Source organism: Equus przewalskii, chromosome 2 (genome assembly GCF_037783145.1).
Source record: "Equus przewalskii isolate Varuska chromosome 2, EquPr2, whole genome shotgun sequence".
In the NCBI taxonomy this organism is placed as follows: Eukaryota; Metazoa; Chordata; class Mammalia; order Perissodactyla; family Equidae; genus Equus; species Equus przewalskii.
This window is the reverse complement of record NC_091832.1, coordinates 56,871,761-56,893,135: the sequence shown is the minus strand read 5'-3', so window position 1 is coordinate 56,893,135 and position 21,375 is coordinate 56,871,761. Positions and strand designations below refer to the sequence as shown.

At 45.9% G+C, this 21,375-nt stretch overlaps 1 protein-coding gene across 2 annotated transcripts in view; it reads left to right on the top strand.

The window, feature by feature from the left end:
- Positions 1-21,375, top strand: part of SCARA5 (scavenger receptor class A member 5) — a 114,989-nt gene that overhangs the window by 25,781 nt on the left and 67,833 nt on the right. For both annotated transcript variants that reach the window (XM_008519290.2, XM_070607365.1), the window contains exon 3: positions 5,697-5,825. In XM_008519290.2, the coding sequence (XP_008517512.2) occupies positions 5,697-5,825 (129 nt within the window). The remainder of the gene's footprint in view (positions 1-5,696; positions 5,826-21,375) is intronic.

Sequence of the window (21,375 nt, the reverse complement as noted above, 5' to 3'; positions counted from 1 at the left end):
ATCTGGCAGGAGTCTGGGAGCAGCTTAGCCGAGCACTTCTGGCTCAGGGCCTCCCATGAGACTGCTGTCAGGATCTCAGCAGGGTGTAGTCATCTGAAGTCTTGGTTTGGGCGGAGGATCTGCTTCCAAGCTCACTCACGTGGCTGTTGGCTGAAGGGCTCAGCTCCCTACCCTGTAGCCTCTCCAGAGAGTGTTCCTGACATAGTGGCTGGCTATGCCCCAGATGAGTGTCCCGAGAGAGAGGAAGAATGAGCAAGAAGGAAGCTACAGTGTCTTTCGTCTGATCTCAGAAGTGACACACCATCACTTCTGCCATATTCTACTGGTCACACAAACCAATCCTGGTACAATGCAAAAGGAGGCTATATAGGGGGCAGGGATCCTCCAGGGCCATCTTAAAGGCTGGCTACCACAGTAGGACAATGGACGGTGGGTATTCAACAAATGTCTATTAAAGTTTTTACCCCAACAATCCATAGTTAAAGCCTCTACTTTTTTTTTTAATAGACTTTATTTTTTAGAGCAGTTTTAGATTTACAGCAAAATTAAGTGGAAAGTACAGAGAGTTCCCATATTCTCCCTGCCTCCATACACCCATGGCCTCCCTCGTTATCAACATCTCGCACCACAGTGTACATTTGTTACAATTGATAAACCTACATTGACACCCAAAGTCTGTAGTCTGTTAGGGTTCCCTCTTGGTGGTGCACATTCTGTGGGTTTGGACAAACGTGCAATGACCTGTATCCACCATTATAGTATCATACGGAGTAGTTTCACTGCCCCGAAATCCTCTGTGCTCCGCCTAGCCATCCCTCCCCACTCCCAACCACTGATCTGTTACCGTCTTCACAGTTCTGCCTTTTCCAGAATGTCATACAGCAGGAATCATACAGCGTGTAGCCGTTCAGATTGGCTTCTTTTACTTAGTAATATGCATTTAAGTTTCCTTCATGTCTTTTCATGGCTTGATAGCTCATTCTTTTACTTTTTTTTTTTTAACAAATAAATGAGCATACTTTTTGCCCTGGCTTTGCTGATTGTATCATTTTGGAGTGTTTTTTATCTTCCACCAAGCCTAAATAATTTGAATGCTTACCCAGCTAACATGCTGCTGCCACGCTAAATTAAAAAGTCAATAAATGTGTTTGAGGCAGACTTAGTAACGTGTCTTTCCCCTAAATTTTCTTCTTTCCCCTTACAATCGTATTCTCTAGCCATCTTGCCAGAACCATTCATGTTCTGCTTGTCTAAGCATTTGTGGAAAACCTCTATTAGAAACCCTTATTGTGCTGTATTTAGAGTGGATTTTGTTTAATGTACAAAGTAATCTAGTCTTGCTAAAAGAACTGAGCTATCTCAGAGGAAGGTCTATGTCGTGTGTGTTAGTTGATGAAGGGACCTGTCACCAGTGGGTGCTTGCCATTGAACAGAAGCCTCAGGTAGAGGGGAAGGGACGAAATAGAGCTATGAGATGGCAGTTTGCCCTGCTCTCACGGTGAACTAGCAACACACATGCCAACAACACAGGCAAGATTCAAGTGAGCAGTATTGTTGGCTGTGTGATTTCCTCCTCCTATTCTGCCAAGACTGAAAGTCAGTACAGAATTGACAATAAAAGGATGGTGTTTTACAAAGCTGGAGGCATCACAATCCCTGACTTCAAAATGTACTACAAAACTACAGTAATCAAAATAGCATGGTACTGGTACAAAAACAGGCACACAGCTCAAGGGAACAGAATTGAAAGCCCAGAATTAAAGCCACACATCTACAGACAGTTAATCTTTGACAAAGGAGCTAAGAACATACAATGGAGAACGGAAAGTCTCTTCAATAAATGGTGTTGTGAAAACAGGACAGCCACATGCAAAAGAATGAATGTAGACCATTATCTCATGCCACACACAAAAATAAACTCAAAATGGATCAGAGACTTGAAAGTAATACCTGAAACCATAAAACTTCTAAAAGAAAATATAGGTAGTACAATCTTTGATATGAATCTTAAAAGAATCTTTTTGAATGCAACGTCTATTCCGGCAAGGGAAAAAAAATAAAAAATAAACAAGTGAGACTTCATCAGACTAGAGAACTTCTGCAAAGCAAAGGAAACCAGGATCAAAACAAAAAGACAACCCACCAATTGGGAGAAAATATTTGCAAATCATATATCTGACAAGGGGTTAATCTCCAAAATACATAAAGAACTCACACAACTGAACAACGACAAAACCAACAACCCAATCAAAAAATGTGCAGAGGAGGGGCTGGCCCCGTGGCCGAGTGGTTGAGTTCGCGCGCTCTGCTGCGGGCGGCCCAGTGTTTCGTTGGTTCGAGTCCTGGGCGCGGACATGGCACTGCTCGTCGGACCGCACTGGGGCAGCGTCCCACATGCCACAACTAGAAGGACCCGCAATGAAAAATATACAACTATGTACTGGGGGGCTTTGGGGAGAAAAAGGGAAAAAAAAAAATAAAATCTTTAAAAAAAAAAAAAAATGTGCAGAGGATATGAACAGACATTACTCCAAAGAAGATATAAGATGGGCAATAGGCACAAGAAAAGATGTTCAACATCGCTAATCATCAGGGAAATGCAAATCAAAACTGCACTAAGATATCACCTTACACCCATTAAAATGGCTATAATCACCAAGACAAAAAATAGCAAATGTTGGAGAGGGTGTGGAGAAAAGGGAACCCTCATACACTGCTGGTGGGAATGCAAACTTGTGCAGCCACTATGGAAAACAGTATGGAGATTCCTCAAAAATTAAAAATCCCACCACTGGGTATTTATCCAAAGAACTTGAAATCAAAGAACTTGAAATTCAAAGAGACTTATGCACCCCTATGTTCATTGCAGCATTATTCGCAATAGCCAAGATGTGGAAGAAACGCAAGTGCCCATCAACTGGTGATGGGATAAAGAAGATGTGGTATATATACACAATAGAATACTACTCGGCTATAAAAAAAGACAAAATCATCCCATTTGCAACTACGTGGATGGACCTTGAAGGTATTATGTTAAGCGAAGAGAAAGGCAAACACTGTATGATTTCACTCATATATGGAAGATAAGCAAACACATGGACAAAGAGGACATGTCATTCAGGTTACCAGGGTGAAGGGGGTTGGGGGATGGGCACAGAGGGAGCTCTTACATGGTTACAGACAAATAATGAACAACTGAAATTTCACATTGCTGTAAACTATTATAACCTTAATAACAATAATAATAATAATAACAATAAAAGGATGGTGTTCTAATTAGTGGGATTAAAGGAAGAAGAGTCCTTGACCTTGTGACTGATTGGTTTAGGAAAATGTTTTCACTCCTAGAGGAAGGAAGACATCCTTATTTTTTTTGGTTTCTTCCCCAAGATGAAAAATTTCAAGCTGAACGACAATTAGCACTAATCTGGCACCTTATAAATTGTGACGTAGCCTTGAAAGTCAAGCTGTGAGTGGATGTGGTTTGCACTTGATCCTCACGGTATTAACGTTCAGTTTACTAAACTGGCTGCCTCGAGTTCAGGCATGTTATAACGCCTTGTTGTGCCTCAATAAAAAAGTTAGATGCAAAAAAATTACATCAACTTTTTTTTTGAGAAAACAATTTGTTATAGTGAACCAGAAATAAAAGATTCCACTGAAACTGGAACAGTTAACAGAATATGTTTGAACTCAATTAAATCTTCAAGGGAAATAAGAAGAGTGTCAAACAAGCCAATTAGTGGAGAAGCCAAGATTGATTTGGGATAAACATAAGGATAATCGCATTTCAGCAGGGGTGTCTTCTGAGCCCTCCCAGCTGTTAGTCTGCCATCATTCTCATCATCTCCTAAAGAGGAAGCAGGGCTTAGAGCAGGAGAGCAGGAACAACCAGCGTGGTAATGATGGCTCATATTTGTATAATATGCAGTGCTATGCCTACCGTTCTGACTCTCAAGGAAAACAGACTTTTTTCTAATAAGTTGCAACCAGACAGCCAGCAGCTCTCATAAGGAAAAAACAAGAAAAAAAAGATGAAATGCTACAAGAAGCCTACATCTTTAGGAGCAAAACAAATTATAGATCTTAGTGTGTGGAAAGGGATGGAAAATCCTGGAAAACAAGATTTAGGGTGAGTTAGAAAGATGTACTCTGCACAAGTCAATGGAAAATCAGGTTAACTCTTCAAAATTTGCTAACATTTAAGGGTTGATGAAAATGATAATTGAATTTGTATTTCTTGACAACTTGCTCCAAATTGTACCCAATGTTTCATAGAAATACTACGTAATAGTTCAACTTAGCTGTTTTACTAGCAGTATTTTCAATAAAATGGAGTAAATGAGTAGGAAAATATTTCTCAATTACCAATAACTCTTGGGAGCCGGGGCACCAGTGTGGTCACCACCATTTCCCTTGTGGTGACCAAACCTCCTGGAGGTGGTAATGATACCTGAGAGGTAATAAGTAGCCCCTGAAGTACCCCCCTTGCAAATGCAAAGTTACGAAGGATTACAAACATCACACCATCTTTAAAAACATTTCTGAATATCAATTATTTCAACATCTATTGTCAACCTTTTTCTGCTCCCACACCTTCCTCCATGTGCGACACACTCCATTGAGCCATGCTATCACTTGCAGGAGATGGAGAATAAGCATAATAGGGGCATGCGTCTTTTGAAAAAATGCCCTCTATCGATTTTTACCTGTCCTGCTGGAGGTCAGGGTGGGAGAGCTTCCCTTCCTTTCCACTGTCACTTGACACGGCGAATGACATTAGTGAATTTCCTGGCCTCTGCACGGGCCATATGAGAAGGCTGCCTTGAAGGAGAAATCCTGCTGAAATATGACCAGGAGTTAGTGCACCTGGGTCCTCACCCAGGGTTTGCGGCTAACATTTGACATCCTTTATCTGCAAACTGAAGGGGCTGGATCCATAAGGTCCGGTAGGGCGCTGATATTTTGCTGTTGCATTTTGGCCAGAAGCTGCTGAGCCTTGTATAGTTGCCCAGGATGAAGTTAGCATGTTTTTCTGGAAATCTAAACCCAGGTTGCAAACTGGTGGTCAGATCTGGCATGCAAATGTGTTTTGTTTACACTTCCCAGTGTTTTTTGCTTTTTGTCTTTTTTAAAAAAAAATTCTTTGTCAACACTAAAACAATAGGAGATTTCTCAAAATCACTTCTGGCTTCTCTTAAAAATTTTGATCTGGCAACACCCGACCCTTGTTCCTGCACCACAGCCTCTTCCAGACTGGGCATGCGCTTTTGGGTTCCCCAGGGGCCTACCTGGCCCACTTTGTTCATTTCCACCCCTTGGCCACTGTAGACACTGGAGTTTGCAACCCCTTTGTTATTTTCTCCATACTCCCTCAGGACAATGGTGCTTTGGAAAGGACACATATTCCAGCCTATTTGAGCTTTCTCTGCTGCTTGCACTGGCCCTGGGAAGGTGGGTTCGTGTGGGCACGTGAGCTGCGGGCATGCCTGTCTGGCTCGTTCATGAATGCAGAGGGTGGGAGGAGAGCTAGTAGCTGAAAAGCTTGTCAAGGTTCTGAAAAGTTCCCCATCGTTACAGCTGCATAACAGATGTGCAGGTGTATGAGTGTGAACATCTGTGCATCAGGGAGAGATGAGACCAAAAGAGAAAAAAGCTTCTGGGGTTTTCAAGTGCCTTTTTTCCTTGTTGTCTAGGTCCGTGCCACAAACGACGGACGGGTGGCTGCTGTACCCAGCTGGGCTCCCTGTCAGCCCTGAAGCATGCTGTCCTAGGACTCTACCTGCTAGTCTTCCTGATTCTTGTGGGCATCTTCATCTTAGCAGGTAAGAGTACCTTTCCTGTCCTGGCCTTTAAGGATGCGACAGGAGGCAGTAAGCGAGATCAGATGGGAACTGGTGAGCTGGAGCCTCCGCTCTTCATTCCCATGGTCACGAGCCCTAACACTGCCCTTATCACCACGGAAACCACGAAGGAGGAAGCCGACCCATCTTTCTGACTGGGCATGATTCTTAACAGCATTGCCCGTTTCGTGTGGGATGAGGAGTTGGCAGGGGCTGTGTGAGCTTGGGAAATCTCAGTCCAGGAGCAGAGACCTAGCTGCTCTGAGTGGCTCTTGACTTTTTCCGCATCACTGTGTGCATTACATTGGGCCTCTCTGGAGCTCTGTGCACAAAGCAGGCTGGGCCCCTTGTCCTGGGGTGCAATGAAAATAGTCATGAGACGTTGTGCCACTGAGGCTAATCAGCGTCATGGTAAACCTGCTGCCCTTTTGTAGTTATTGGGCGTGGGGTGGGTTTACCCAGTTCAGCCAGGCTCTTCCCCCTAGTTTCTGTCTGCAAGCCAGGCTGGTGATGAGCTGGAGTTTGGAGCCCATTCTCTAGCCAGGAAGAAGCAGAGCTCATGGACTTAGGAAGGGATCAAATGGAGGACCCCATGCTTCGAGCAGCCCAGCTCACCACCCACAGGTCACCCCACCACGATGGAGGTGGTGAAGTAGATAGGGACAGAGGCTGTGATGGTCTCTCCTGACTCCCACCCAGAGAAAGGGATGCTCAATTACCACTTTTCTCACTGGAGGTATGTAGAGCTGACAAAGTAAGCCAAGGGATCACTATATTTCACCCTCACTTGTCTTACATGAGTATCTACTTTGTGCCAGGCTCCATGCCATGATTGAGGACACAGCTAAATAAGATCTAAGGGCTTGCCTCAAGGAGCTCCCAGTCTTGAGGATGAGGCAAGAGCACACAGATAGAGCCCTGTCTCCAGGCAGAATGCGATAGGGACTACGATGGGGACGATATGTCAACACAACAATTGGTATGGTAACCTAGAGTAAAAAGTGTGGGTGTTGCATGGAGAAGTGATAGGGGGGAGGGAGGCTTGCTCAGAGCGAGGCTGCTGGCCAGGTGGAGCTGACTTGAAGTGCTGAGGGTGAGGTCCTTTGGTTAACTCTAGGCCAGAATCTGGAGGTTAAGCTCTTGCTGATAACCTTTCGCTGGCAATCCTGAGGCAGATGCCCAGGACCTCCCTGGTCTTGATTCACTTCCTATCCAGTGAGAATCGTTCTTGGGCCCTGTGATGGGATGGTCAATGCTGCCTTCACCCTCAGGTTTCAACACTCGGGGCAAAGGGCACCATTAGGGGTGGTGTCTGTCCCGCCAACCATTGACCTGGGAGAGTAGCCAACAGCAACAATGAGAGAAACTCATGATTCATCCCAAGGACCAAAGGATGATGTCCAGCCAGAGGCTGATTTGGACATGTTCTTGGGCTGCTCTGTGAGAGATTGGAATCTGGGTTTTGTGGGCTTGGCAGCCACGACCATAACAAATTTCCAGAATGTTTGGAAAGTGTTTCACCCCAGCCGGAAAGCTGGGCTATGGTATTACAAGTACTCTGCTAAACAGGAACTTTTAGGTTACAGAAGAGGGTCTCTAGGAGAGAGCCAGGCTGGTGGGGACCCTGGGGCAGGGCTCTGGAGACCTGGGAGGCCTGGAAGGGCATCATCTCTAGGGGAAGAGAAGACTTGTAGAGTAATGAAAGGTCTCTTCCGGTGTCTGATGGGCTGACACGTGGAAAAGGGCAGACGTATTCCGTGTGGCCTCAGATGGTAGAACTAGACGAATGGGTGGATTTTGTAAAGAGACAGATTTCCATTCAAAATAGAGGAGAGTTCTAACAAGCTGTGCTGTCCAGCATGCTGCACAGCAGATTTTTCTCTTGGCTTGGAGTTTGAATGGGATTTATGATGACATCCGGGAAGTTTCAGAAAAGAGGGTGAAACATAGTTTCCCAATCTGATGACAATGTTGCCTTGCTTCCTTGGTTGTTCCACGTGGAAACCTGGGGAGGATTTTAATCAAGATCACCTTTGAACCTGAAGTTTCTGAGTCCCAGATTCTCTGTGTGGAGTAAAAATTTTGGGTGGATTGGAATTGATCTGATGAAGCAGAGCATCATGCTTTATCTCTTGGCTCTGTGGCATGGCCACTGTCACCTCCCCAGTTTCTTGTCTGGAAAATCATGTTGGCCTCTGGGAGAGGCTTAGTGAGAGTGACCAGTGAAAGAATACAGTCACCAGCTACCTCTTCCCTAGGGAGGGGACTTAGGAATGTGGTGGACAAGTCTGGGGTTCTTCAAGGAGGTCCTGCCTCACCTTAGGTGGGAGGTTTCTTCAGGTTACCCTGATTGAAGACCTCCAGTGAGGCTCCCTTTTGGAAAATACCAAGATGGTGAGGAGATCCATGGTTCAGCATAAACCAGAGCTTGCCTGGCCTTCTGTTAGGTATCCTGCTGTGGCCACTTCCCCATCTTGGGTAAAACGTGCTCTCCACTGCCCTGCTGAGGTCACCTTGTACAGGATGTACAACAGACTGAATTGTGTCCCCCACAAATTTATACGTTGAAGCTCTAACCCCACAAAGTGATGGTATTTGGAAGTTGGGTCTTTGGAGGTAATTAGGTCATGAGGGTAGGGCCCTCATGGTGAGATTAGTGCCCTTATAAGAAGAGGCATGAGAGAGAGAAAAAGGGAGAGAAAGGAGGGGGAGAGATGTCTCTCCACCAGGTGAGGACACAGTGAGAAGGGGCCATCTGCAAGCCAGAAAAAGAGCTGTCACCAACAACTGAATCTGCCCACACCTTGATCTGGGACTTCGCAGCCTCCACAGCTGTGACAATAACATAAATGTCTGCTGTTTAAGCCTCTCAGTCTGTGGTATTTTTTATAGCAGCTCTAGCTGACTAAAACAGGAGGAATTCTTTTTGAACCACTCTTAGACTTCAAAACCTCCTCATCGACACAAAGCTCATACATTTCACAACTGGGTGACAAGATTATCCACTGCAACCCAGTGCCATGTCTGAATATCTGATTGGTAACATCTGATGGGAGTACAAATGCTTCTTCTTACTGTTCACATGGGACTTCTGAATTCATCTCTTTATCTAAGTATTCAAAATAAAAAGCCAATACTGTACCTTGTGTTTATGCATCATCCCAATTTCCTCTGTCAGAAGGTTAATCCAGCCATTGCCCAAATTATTATCTCAGTTGGGCTTTCTACCCCTCATCTAACTACCCATTCCTGACCAGCATCCTCTTGGGACTTTCCTCGGATACTCCCACACCATCGCTGGGTTCTATGCCCACATCATCTTCCAAGGAGGCCGACTGAGTCCATTCTTTCTACTCCCAAATTCTTCTAAGTCTTTCTATCTCTTCAACCCATTTTGTTTAGTACCTGGGCTGATGGTTCCCTATTATGTTTTTGTTCTGTTCCAGACTCATTTTTGGACAATATAGACTATCAGACTTAAGTTCATGAACAGGAGAATTGAGATTGGCTGGTCACATGGTCAGGAGGTCCTCAGTCTAGCACTTTAGGGAAGATGTTCTCTGTGATGAAGGTTAAGGGTTAGAGGAGAATCAATCTTACCTGTGACTGTTCTGGGACATCACCATAGTGACAAACATCATCAGGAACTACCTCTTTCTTCCCTTTCCTGTCATGACTCTATTGAGGAATTTGAATTTCCACTGCAAAAATGAAACAGCAGAAAGGGGAAGTGCAAACTTCTGGGGTTCTAATTTGGTGGGAAACTGGAGTATTACAGCTAATGTGGACTACAGAACAGGACCAGGGAGAGTTCCTGGTGAAACATGGTCTCCTCTCCCACCTTAATTTAATCCTCTCTTAACAGCAGCAGTCAGACGTTGCCATCATCCTTCTCAATAAGTGCTTAACTTGTGCATGAGTGCTCAGTGGGTGCCAGCAAGGGAACAAGCCCTGGTGTTTTAGTCCATTCAGGCTGCTGTAATCAACTTCCATAGACAGAGTGGCTTAAACAACAAACATTGATTTCTCATGGTTCTGGGGGCTGGGAGTCTGAGATCAATGTGCTGGCAGATTTGGTGTCTGGTGAGATCCTGCTTCTTGGATCTCACTCTCTTGGATCTCATTTATAGATGGCCGTCTTCCCTCACTGTCCTTGCTTGGTGGAAGCGGTGAGGGAGCTCTCTGGGGGCTCTTTTATAAGGGCACTAATCCCATTCAAGAGGGTTCCACCTCATGACTTAATCACATCACAAAGGCCCCACCTCCTAATACCATCAAATTAGGGGGTAGGATTTCAACACATGAATTTGGGTGAGACACCAACATTCAGTCTATAGCATGGGAATAAAAAGAATCATGAGATATGATCCCTGCTCTGGGAGGTTTCAAAGTCATAAACACACATACCCATTAGGACAGTATGATGTAGCTAATGCTATGAGCCAAATTATGTAAAGGAGAGCCTGATTCCCGAGAGCTGGAGGGGTTAGGGAGGCCTCAGCCTGGGAAGGGCTGAACACTGAGTGATCCAAATGTTGTCTGAACTGAGCACCCCTTTTTCTGATCATCTTGTTTCAAGTAGGTCTGTCCCTGACTCGCAATCAGAGAACAGTGTGCTCAGAGCCCATGTCCATGGATGTGACAGATTACTGACACCATCATGCATCTTGGAATTAAGGGTGTGATGCCTTTGGCCTTTATTGGGACATTCTGTGAGAAACAGCACCGTGAAAGCCCATCCTGTGCTTGTTGCAAGGGTGCTGTTGAGGATGTGGTTCATTCCATTACACGGTGTCAACTAAGAGGGCCCATGGGGAAACCATTTTCTGCCCTAGTCTCAGAAGGAGGTATGCTTTCCTTGAGAACTTAGTTTGTTTGAACCTTTGGGAGACTGTGAATGTGAAAGTAAGTAAAATCGCTTTCAAGGAAGTAATTAATGCAAACTGAGAGTTAGTTGTCATCCATTCTAAGGTGTATGAATTTGAAGGTGATTAAAACGAAAGCCTGGAGACAGATCTGTGGTCCCCCCACAGCAAGTGCCCAGACTTTAGGGAAAGCATTTTTCTGTGGGTCTCATTCCTGCCTCATTTAGCATCTCCAACTTGTTCTTCCTTCATCTTGTTCTCATCTACTCTTATCTTCGTCTATTTTATGTGTCCTTGTAAACTGTCTTAATCCTTCTTGGAACAAGAAAGGGTGTTATGCACAGTTTTGTCTTTTAAAAAATATTCTGTCTACTCTCTGCAAGTTCATGATGTTTTTTAATATGTGAATGGATGAATGACTAAGTAAATGAATGACAGAGACAAGGAAGTGTAGAGGGGATCTTATTTTTGGAAAAAGGTTATTATTTCAGTCTTAGCCAAGTATCGAATGACATGGTAAATATGGAATCACCACTCAAGAACATGTGGCTAGTCAAAGAAGTAGGTGTATAATTAATTATATCAATACACACACACCATAGTATGTACTGGATTGGCATTATAGCATCTAGGGAAAATATTAAGACAGGCAGGATCACGGAGTACCTTATACTGGTTAACACCATGGACTTTCAACCATAGTGTTTGAACCATGGACTCAAACCCGCCTGTCTGGTTTGAAATCCCCTTTCTCCATTACCAGCTATGTGACACTGACCAAGTTACTTGAGCTTTCTGTGCCTGAGTTTCCCCATCTGAGAATTGGAGAAAGAAGTATACCCACCTCATTGGGTTGTTATGAGAGTTAAATAAGTGAATATATCTAAAGCTCTTAGGAAAGTGCCTGGCATACAGTATGCACGATAGAAGTAGTAGCCATCATTGTTGTTTTTATAGTCTTAGTATTACCACTACTGTTAGCATTATTACTCATGTTTTTCTTGCTTTTCTTTGCAGTCAATTAAGCTTGATAATGTGAACTGAGAGAAAAAGTTTGGTCCATTCCCAGCTCATCCATTAACACTCTATAACCTTGGGAAAAATCACTTTGCTGTCTGAACCTTAGGACACTTATTTGTAAAATGAGCAGGTTAAACTAGATCAGTTCCTCAAAGTTTTGACCGTGACCTACATTAAGAAATATATTTTACGTCACAGCTAGTTCACATATAAACACATAACTGAAATCATCTTAAATGTGGGATGAATGCTGATGATTTTCTATTCTATTCATTTTTCAAAAACTAGTCACAACCCGTACATTTATTTCATGGTCCACGAACAGGATACAAACCATCATCTGAAAAACAATGGGCTAAATGATAGCTCTATTACTCTGTGTGTCTTTCAGACATTCTAAGAAAATAGCTATATTCTCTTCAGGCTATGGGCTTTGAGGGTAAACCTCTAAGTTCAAATCCGGGCTGTGCCATTGAAAGCTTCTATAATCTTGGGGCAAATAATTTAACTTCTCAAATCCTCAGTTTCCTCATCTATCAAATGGGATGAAATAGTACCTAACCCAAGGGTTGTTGTGATTAATTAATTAATACATGAAAACTCGTAGTGCCTGGCACGTAAAAAGTACTCAATTAATGTTAGATATTATTATTATCATCATCATTATTGGAATAATCCGAGGGATTTTGCTGTCAGAATAGCAAAGGATTAGAAACCTACTCTTTTAGCCTGAGTACCCAGTGGTTTTGTCCACAAACGGAGAGAATTGTGTGCTTGGTGTGGTGGGAGGGCATGTGCCCACGGCCCACACATTTCTAATAAACACACAGGGGAAGCCTGGAGACTTTGTCTGGGTGATCCTGGGCTTGCCATGACAGCGCAGGGCTCAGTACGCCAAGAAATAGGATAGTGTTGTCAGCACTGTGGCTCCTCTGGGGAGGGAGTGAGCGAGCCAGCTCTGTGATGCCATTCCCACGTGGCACTCAGGAGCTTGGCAGGGCCTCAGAAGACGTCTTGTGCAACCTCCCTCCCAGAGCAAGACCTTCCCTCCTGACTTCCCAGACCGACAAGGTGTTCTGCCTCTACTGAAGAACAGCCACAAGTCACAGAAACTTCTTCCTAATCTTCCTTGATTATCCCACACATGCTGGTTCTAGTCCCTTTTGCAGGAACAAGTCAGAACAAGGCTTTCTCCTCATCCTTGTGATTGTTCTGCAGCGAGTTGAAAATACTAGTACTTTCAACAGTAGCTCATTGGACCTGGTTTGGAGAACTCTGTGTGTGTGTATGCCTCTATCTTCACACTAACCACATTATACTGAAGTTATCAATTTATCTGCTTGCTCCCCTTCTGGTCCAAAACAAGGCTCTTTGATGATAAGGTGCTGTGTCAGGTTCGTCTCTGTACTCCCAGTCCTAGCATGATACCCCCCACACAGGAGGTGCTCAGATAGTGTTTGGCCCAAACTGAACACCTCAACATAATGGCCATACCCCACCTTCCATCCCCACTCAACAAGGTGCAGGTTTGAGTGGTCAGTGGAATTAGACACAGTACTGCATGTGTGCTGGGCTGTGGCTAACTTTGATCTGGACACTCCACGTATGCTGATGGAGCCTAAATCTGTGCGAACTCTTCTAGCAGCAACTCATAGTAATACAGAACACCACACCCCAAAGGTGGAATACTACGTAGCCATTAATAATCATGTCCATTCGCCAGCCCACCCCAACCCCGGATCTCTTTCAAAGAAAACAGTGCCTAGTGAGGGCTCCTCCGACCTATGTCGGTACATCTGGCTTTTGTTGGTTTTGTGTTGCTTTAACTTAAATGCAGATTCTGTTAGTGATCCCAGTTAAATGTCATCACGCTGGTCTCTGCCAAGTATTACAGCTTGTTGGATCGATTTGAATGTGGATTTGGACATCTGTCATTTAGCTTTCTCCTTCAGCCTCGTGTCATCAGTCGTGTCTGAGCCAGTATCCCAACCCAATCTCCACTCCACAGCCTGCCGCCACGTGCACGGTTCCCAGGAGGTTATGAGCAAAGGCACGCCAGCCCATGCACACACTTTGCTGTCCTGTGAGGTGAGGTGGGGTCACCTCAAAGACCCCCCAGCAGCCTGAGAATCTGCTTTCCCCTTGCATCCCACTTTGGCTGCGTGGGCCTTCCCAAGCTTATCAGAGCTTTCCCAGCAGAAGGTGCCTCAGCCTCACCTTAGCTCAGGGGAGTGGGAGAAAAAAGGAGGAAAAGAATCTCGACACCCTCACTTTCCATGAAAGATTCCACTGCCCAGGATGCGGGGTCTTTCATATCTCTCTGACTTTGATGGATGCCTCCAACCACCCCTGAAATGAGAAAAGTGGGCATGGGGGAAGGTTGCCCGCAAATTTGATAATGTGCTTTCTGGGTCTTCAGTCAAATCATTATAATAATTAGATAGGAGAGAGCAGAGGGCCAATCTCAGCTACATCCCCCTGGAACCCGTCTTCTAGACGAAGGGCCAAATCTGTCCACCGCTTGTTTTTGTCAATAAAGTTTTATCAGCACACAGCCTTGCTCATTCATTTGTGTATTGTCTATGGCTGCTCTTGTGCTACCACAGCAGAGCTGAGTAATTATGACAGACACCATACGGCCTGTAGAGTCTAAAATAGTGACTCTCTAGTCTTTTACAGGAAGGTTTGGCCAACTCCGTCTCTAGGCTTACATTGATCATTAATTAGCCCTTTCATCTTTTACCTCTAGATTGTACTCTATAATTTTCAAAGAATTTTCCCATACTTTATTTCACCTAATCCTCCTGATAATCAAAGGGATCCAGAAAAGAGTTCACAGTGGTATACGGATGAGGAGACTGAGTCTCAGAGGAGTGGCTGTGCTGGCCCACAGTCCCACAGCTGGAGAGAGGGAGGCTGGAGCATGGACAGCAGGACCATGTGAATCCAGGACTTCTCTTACTCTGGACTCCTGTCGGAGGCAGTATTTATTGCCTAGTGGCAAAGTGCATGGGAGCTGGAAACAGAGTGTCAGGGTACAAATCTTGGCTTTGCCACTTACTGTGCGACCTTGGGCAAGTTATTCAAGCTTCCTGAGGGTTATTGTCCTTGTCTATAAAGCGGAAGTGATAACACTCCCCACTCCAAATCGTGCTGGTGAGGATTGAATGAATCCATCCATGTAAACTGCCCGCAACAGCCCATGGCCCGTAGTCAGTATGATCAGTGTTTGTTAGGTGATTATAATTGAGTGTAACTCCTGCCAACTGTACATAATCCAGCCCTCATTTCACCCTGCTATATAGGAAATATCAAGAGAAACTTGTCAACTGCTTTGATTTCCATCCAAGGAGCCAGGATTGGAGGAAACTTTAGAGGCACTGTGAACGCAGCACCCAGATCTTGCTAAGAAAAGAAATTTTCTTATTTAAGCAAGAAGAAGATGGGAATGGCCTTGACTTAGTCTCTTGCTTCCTTCTGCTGCTTGCATCTCCCTCGTCACGGCTCAGCCTCGTACCTTCAAAACCTACCTTTCCTTCTGCTTTCTGGTTCTGTCTTCTGCTGCACGTGCCAGAGCTATGATAAAGTGGACTTAGTCACGAACTGATGGCTTTGAGTTTGCACTGGGATTGAAGCCAAGCTTGTTCAAACAAGAGATTGAACAAGCTCTTGTTCTCTGCCCTTTTGGAGAGGAGTTATAAACTCTTAGAATTTCTGCGATGATCCTGTAGGCATCATGCCTTGTCTGCCGCCGCCCAAGGGCCTGGAGCCCTCTCACGTCAAATCCAGAACAACAAACCCTTGTTGAGTGCCAGCAATGTGCCTGGCACTGGGTTAGACACAGCGAGATATGAAGGGGACCAAAGGGAGGAGCTGCTGTAAAGGTCGTACCAACTGGAGAGCAGATACGCAAACATAAACTATAAAACACAGTGGAGAGCAAAGAACAGACATTTTGGAACAAGGCAAACCTGCATCCAGATATCAGCTTGATCTTTTATGAGTTGTGACCTGGGGAGGTTATTTAAGCCTCATTTTTAAAAAGCCATTAAAATGGGGACAAGGTGATCACTTGTCGGTATTGTGACGATTCCCTGAGATGACACATAAGTGCCTTGCGCAATGCCTGGCTTACAACAGGGGCTCCATGAAGGATGCCCTGTAAATCTCAAAACAGAGGTAGTAAAATATTCTGAGAAGTTCATATTAAGGCAGTGGAGCAACCAATTAGTCTCCGTTGCTGCAGCGCTGCGCCTGCTTCACCTCGAAATCTTGGAGTCCCTAGGAGCTCAGTCCTTGGCCGCCTTCTCTTCTTTAACTGAACTCTCTTCTTCATGATCTCCATCAAATTCCATCTCTGACTTCACCTCTGACTTTTGCCCTGAATTCTACACTAATATGTTTAATTTCCCACTTGTGTTGTTTCCACTTGGGTATTTAATAAGCATCTCAAACTCAACATGTGAACAGAACTCTTGATTTTCCCTCCCAAACTTGTTTCTCTCCATTCTTTTCCATCTCTATAAAGGACAACATGATCTACCCAGCTGTATTAACCAAAAACCAAGGAGTCCTCCTAGATTTATCTCCCCACCTCCCATGGGCACTCCATCAGCAAGTCCTGGTGGGCTCCATCGTCACTCACCTGGACCCTCCAACTGCCTCCCAGGTGGAGGTGCTAGAATTAGCAACTAAAAATACAGGATGCCCTGATAAATTGGAATTTCAGATACACAATGAATAAGTTTCTAGTATAAGCATGTCTCAAATATGTGGCTGGAGGGCCCGGGAGGAAAGATGTCAAGGCCAAGAGCTTCTCACGTAATCCGCCAGTCTCAAGTCTGCAGTGGTGTTGGTGGTAGTGATGGTGGGAGGTGGCCCTCCCTAGTTTCTCTCTTGTTCCAGCAGAGGCTAGTAACTCCTTATTGTGGCCTCCAGGCAGATGGTGTGTTTGGTCTTGTTAGGATAATGTCCAGCTTCACCCCATGCCTTCCATCTCTGAGACCTCTCTCAGAGATGGGAAATCTGCGTCTTCTTGGCTACAACTGTCCTTCCAGCTGAGCTGCCCAGCGTGGCCTGATGGCTGGCGGGCATCCCTGGAACTCCTGCCCTTCTCTGTGATCCTTCGTGAGAGCCCCACATTCCCTGACATCCTTTTTGGAGCAATCCAAGGGACGTAGAGAACTGGGGCCTGGGGTGGGGTGGGGATGGGGGTGGGGCTGTGTGGCCCCTCCCTGCATTCCTGTCTCACCCTGCTGATGTGGTCCAATTCCATAGCCTCCCCAACCCAGAAAGTTTTAGAAGAGAAGCAGGCCCCAGCTCTCCTCCAGCTCAGGGAACATGAGTGGCCTCTCCCAACGGTCCCCTGTAATGCTCCTCTCTGATGAGAACATCAGTCTGAGGTCAGCTGTCATCTAGTGGGGCTACCTGGAGCCAGCCCCCCTTGTCACAGAGATCCCTACCTCATCTTTGGAGCCCCTTCTCCCACTTAGCACCCACATGAATAAGGTGGGGGGGGGGTGTGGCAGTGAAGAAGGTGTCCCGAGTGACTTTCAGGAGGCCATGGTGCTGGGTCCCAGGGTGGGAGGTGGAGGAGTCACACAGAACCCTGGCCATGCCGCGTTGCTCTGGGAGGGAGTCCTCCTGCAAAGGCCTTTGTTTCTCTTCTTGCTGTTGTCAACAACGATGGGGTCTGGCCAGCTGTCCTCGTGAATCATTTCAGCATATTATCTGAAAGTAATAATAACAAAAAGGCAGAGTTTTGGAAAAACTTTATCTTTTGGGGAGGAGTCGAAGAAAGGCTCTCTTATTTACCCGTTAACACTTCTCCCTGACCATTAGCCATGGCCCCTGAGCACGAATAAATGAGCAAATTGCCTTGAGGAAGTCAGTGTTCTTTCAGGATCCAAAAAGCCATTTATATCCTTTGGCTCAGAAATCCTACTCCATTTGTCTGAAGGAAACGATTACAAAGAAAGAAAATAGCATGTGTACAAAACTCTTAGCAACGTTATTCATGACCACTCAAGACTGGGAAAAACCTAAATGTCCAACCTGAGGGGGTTGTTTGGCTAAATTGTGGTAAATCACCACAAAGGAATATTACACAGCCATTCCGAGTGATAGCTATGAAGCAACATGAGAAAATGTTTATGAAGTCGTGTTAATGGAAAAAGACTGCCCAATTGCGTGTGCACTCAGGGTGCAGTTGTGCAAGCAGATGTGCATACGAAGGGAGGAAGGGTGGGAGGCAGCTCGGAGACATGCAAACAACTGCGGTCCACCGGGAAGCTTCTTGGTACAATTTCTTCTCTTTCAATTTCCTCTAATGTTGTTGGAGTTTTAATAAAACCACCCATTTAAAAAGCCATGGAATCCTTCTGTAAGCCCGAGAACACAGCACACAGCCCTGGGCTGCCCGGAGCCACCGGCACACCCTCAGGTGGGGCCAGTAGGTCTCTCCCTGTTGAGTCTCCAAACGTGCGCCAGCGCTGCCCCTGTCCGGTCCCAGGTGGCTGCCAGCAGAGGCTCCCTGGAGTCGGGGACTAGAAGACACTCCTGCCACAGATGGAGAAGCTGGGCAAGTGCCCAAGGGCACACAGCAAGGGAGGGGCCTGCCGAGTGACCAATAAAACCAGAGCTGGAAGCATTAGTCCTGGCCTCAACTTTGTAAATGAGACTGAGGCCCAGGGTGGGGAAGCGTCCCGCCCAGGCCTTCCCACGCCTCTGTGCCCAGTGGGGACTTGCACTCAAGCCTCCAGATGCCCCAGACTCCTGATTCCCTGGAAGCCCTGAATTCCTGCGCTCCCTCCTTAGGGGCCCCAGGCACCCAGCCCCAGACACATGCTTCCTGGCGCCTCTCTGGGCTCCCCATGCTCACTGGTTTGCTTTTTTTTTTTTTTTAAATAACTTCTACCTTCTTTGGGAATAAAGTCATTATTTGGGAGTAAAGTCAAATGCTCCAAATTTCTGTTTAAACTGATTTCTTTTTTCCTTTAGCTTTTCTCCCAGCTTTATTGATGTATAATTGACAAATAAAAATTGTATATATTTAAGATATGCAACTTGATATTTTGAAATACATACACATTATGAAATGATCACCACAATCAGGCTAATTAACAAAACCATCATGTCACATAGTTATGATTTGTGTGTATGCGGTGAGGACACTTAAGATGTATTCTCTCGGCAAATTTCAAGCATACAATACAGTATTAACTATGGTCATCATGCTGTACCTTAGATTTCCAGAACTTATTCACTGTGCACAACTGCAACTCTAACCCTTTGACCGCCTTCTCCCCTTGTCCCCCACACCCTAGCCCCTGGAGACCATCATTCCGCTCTCTGCTTTTATGAGTTTGACTTTTTTATTTTATTTTATTTTATTTTATTTTCTGCTTTATCTCCCCAAACCCCCCCTGTATGCAGTTGTATATCTTAGTTGCAGGTCCTTCTAGTTGTGGGATGTGGGACGCCGCCTCAACGTGGCCTGATGAGCAGTGCCATGTCCGCGCCCAGGATCTGAACCCTGGGCCGCCGCAGCAGAGCGCACAAACTTAACCACTCGGCCACGGAGCCGGCCCCTGAGTTTGACTTTTTTAGACTGCACGTTTAAGTGAGGTCAGACAGTATTTGTTTTCCTGTGTCTGGCCTTTAGCGTAGCGCCCTCTAGCTTCATCCATGTTGTCACGCATGGCAAGATCCTCCCTACTTGTTTTCCATAGTGGCTGCACCAGTTTACATGCCCACCGACCGGCCACAAGGGTGACTACCACCTGACACACACAGCGCTACCTTCTCTCAGGTTAGGTGCACGCTTCGGTGCTGTGACCCTTGTGTCCTGACGTATTAGCTTTTGCAGCTTCCACCACCTCGTGCACGTTTGTGCATATTTGTGCATGCTCTGAGCACTCTAGTCCCTACTTTTTTCCATACAGCCAGCTGACTTCTGGACAGTGCTAGAGAGCACCCTCTGGGTGGGAGAGGAAAGGGCTCCAGCAGCATGTCACCTGTGTCCCTTCACTCTGGACTTTGGGGCCACTAGATGTGTCCCTTTCCTGACCCTTCAGGGAGCCTCCCTGTTGCTTTGAATACCTGGCCCCAGGGCCCCCTGCCTGGGTCTTTGAGATCTCTCCGCTCTGCACCCGACTCTACCATCCCAAACCATCCCAGCCAGCCCACCGCTTCCTCATTGCCTTTGGTCCTGGTTGTCAACCTCAGGCCATCTGGTTTCCCTCTGGACTAGACTGCAGAAAGAGGGAACAGGATGGTGTTAGTCAGCTCAAGCTGCCATAACACAATACTACAGACTGGGTGTCCGAAACAACAGAAACGTATTTTCTCACAGTCAGGAGGCTGCAAGTCCGAGATAAGGTGGCGGCAGACTCGCTTTCTCCTGAGGCCTCTCTCTGGCTCACAGATGGCTTCTCGCTTGTCCTCACATGGCCCTTCCTCTGTGCTTGTGCATCCCTGGTGTCTCTCCCTTTTCTTATAATTCCACAGTCCTATTGGATTAGTGCCCGATCTTTACAACCTCAGTTCACCTTAATTACTTCCTTAAAGGCCCTGTCTCCAAATACAGTCACAGCAGGCTTAGGGCTTCAACATATGACCTTGGGAGGAACACAGTTCAGTTCGTAACAAGGATCAGGAAAAACATCCCTGGCTGGTTCTGCTTCTGGGTCAGATATCTGTGTGCATCAGACCTTATCCTGCGAAAGGGCCCTGCTCTAAGTGATAATTCCATGCCCTGTTGTGCTAAAAAAGAGTTCCCATCACCTTCTGTCTCGTTGTGGGCTTATTACCAAAGGCCCCATTCTGTTACCCAAGCTTGGCCTTTGCCTGGTCCCAAAAGGAGTTGGGTATGTGTCACAATGACCAGCTGAGGGCTCAGGGCCAAGGGAAGCCATGCTTTGTGGATCTCAGCCCACGGCCTTAGGTGGTGGCAGCAAAGGCAGGAGAGTCCACCCTCGTATTCCAACTTTGGGCTAGTCAAAAAATGGCTCCCCAGGTGGATCAGTTTCCTAGGATTGTCAAAATGAAGCACCACAAACTGAGTGGCTTAGAGCAACAGGAATTTATTTTCTCACAGTTCTGATGGCTAGAAGTTCAAAATCAAGGTATAGGTAGTGCCATACTCCTTCCAGAGGCTCTAGGGGAGAGCCCTTCCTTGTCTCTTCTAGCTTCTGGTAGTTGTCGCTTAGTATTTTTTGGCCTGTAGATGGATCTCTATAATCTGTGCCTCTATCTGCACATGGCCTTATTCCTGTGTCTCTGTGTCTTTGTGTCCAACTACCCTCTTCTTATAGGGCTACCAGGCCTATCGGATTTAGGGCCCACCCTAATCCACTATGACTTTAACTTAACTTGAGTACATCTTATTTTGGGGGTCTTATTTGCAAATAAGGTCACATCACAGCTTCTCTGGGTAGACATGAATTTAGGGGCAGCCTACCCAATCCAGGATACCAGGGAATGATCAGCAGGAAAGTACACTTCTCTGGTGAAAAGTTTGGAAAGGAAGAAGCTGTTGGGCTCCCTCTTCTCCTGTTAAATCTCAGGGGGCCTCCCTATTCTGTATTCTTTCATGAGATGGTCCATCAGGTGTGGCCACAAGAGGAGACAGAGGAGAGGCTCAGGAA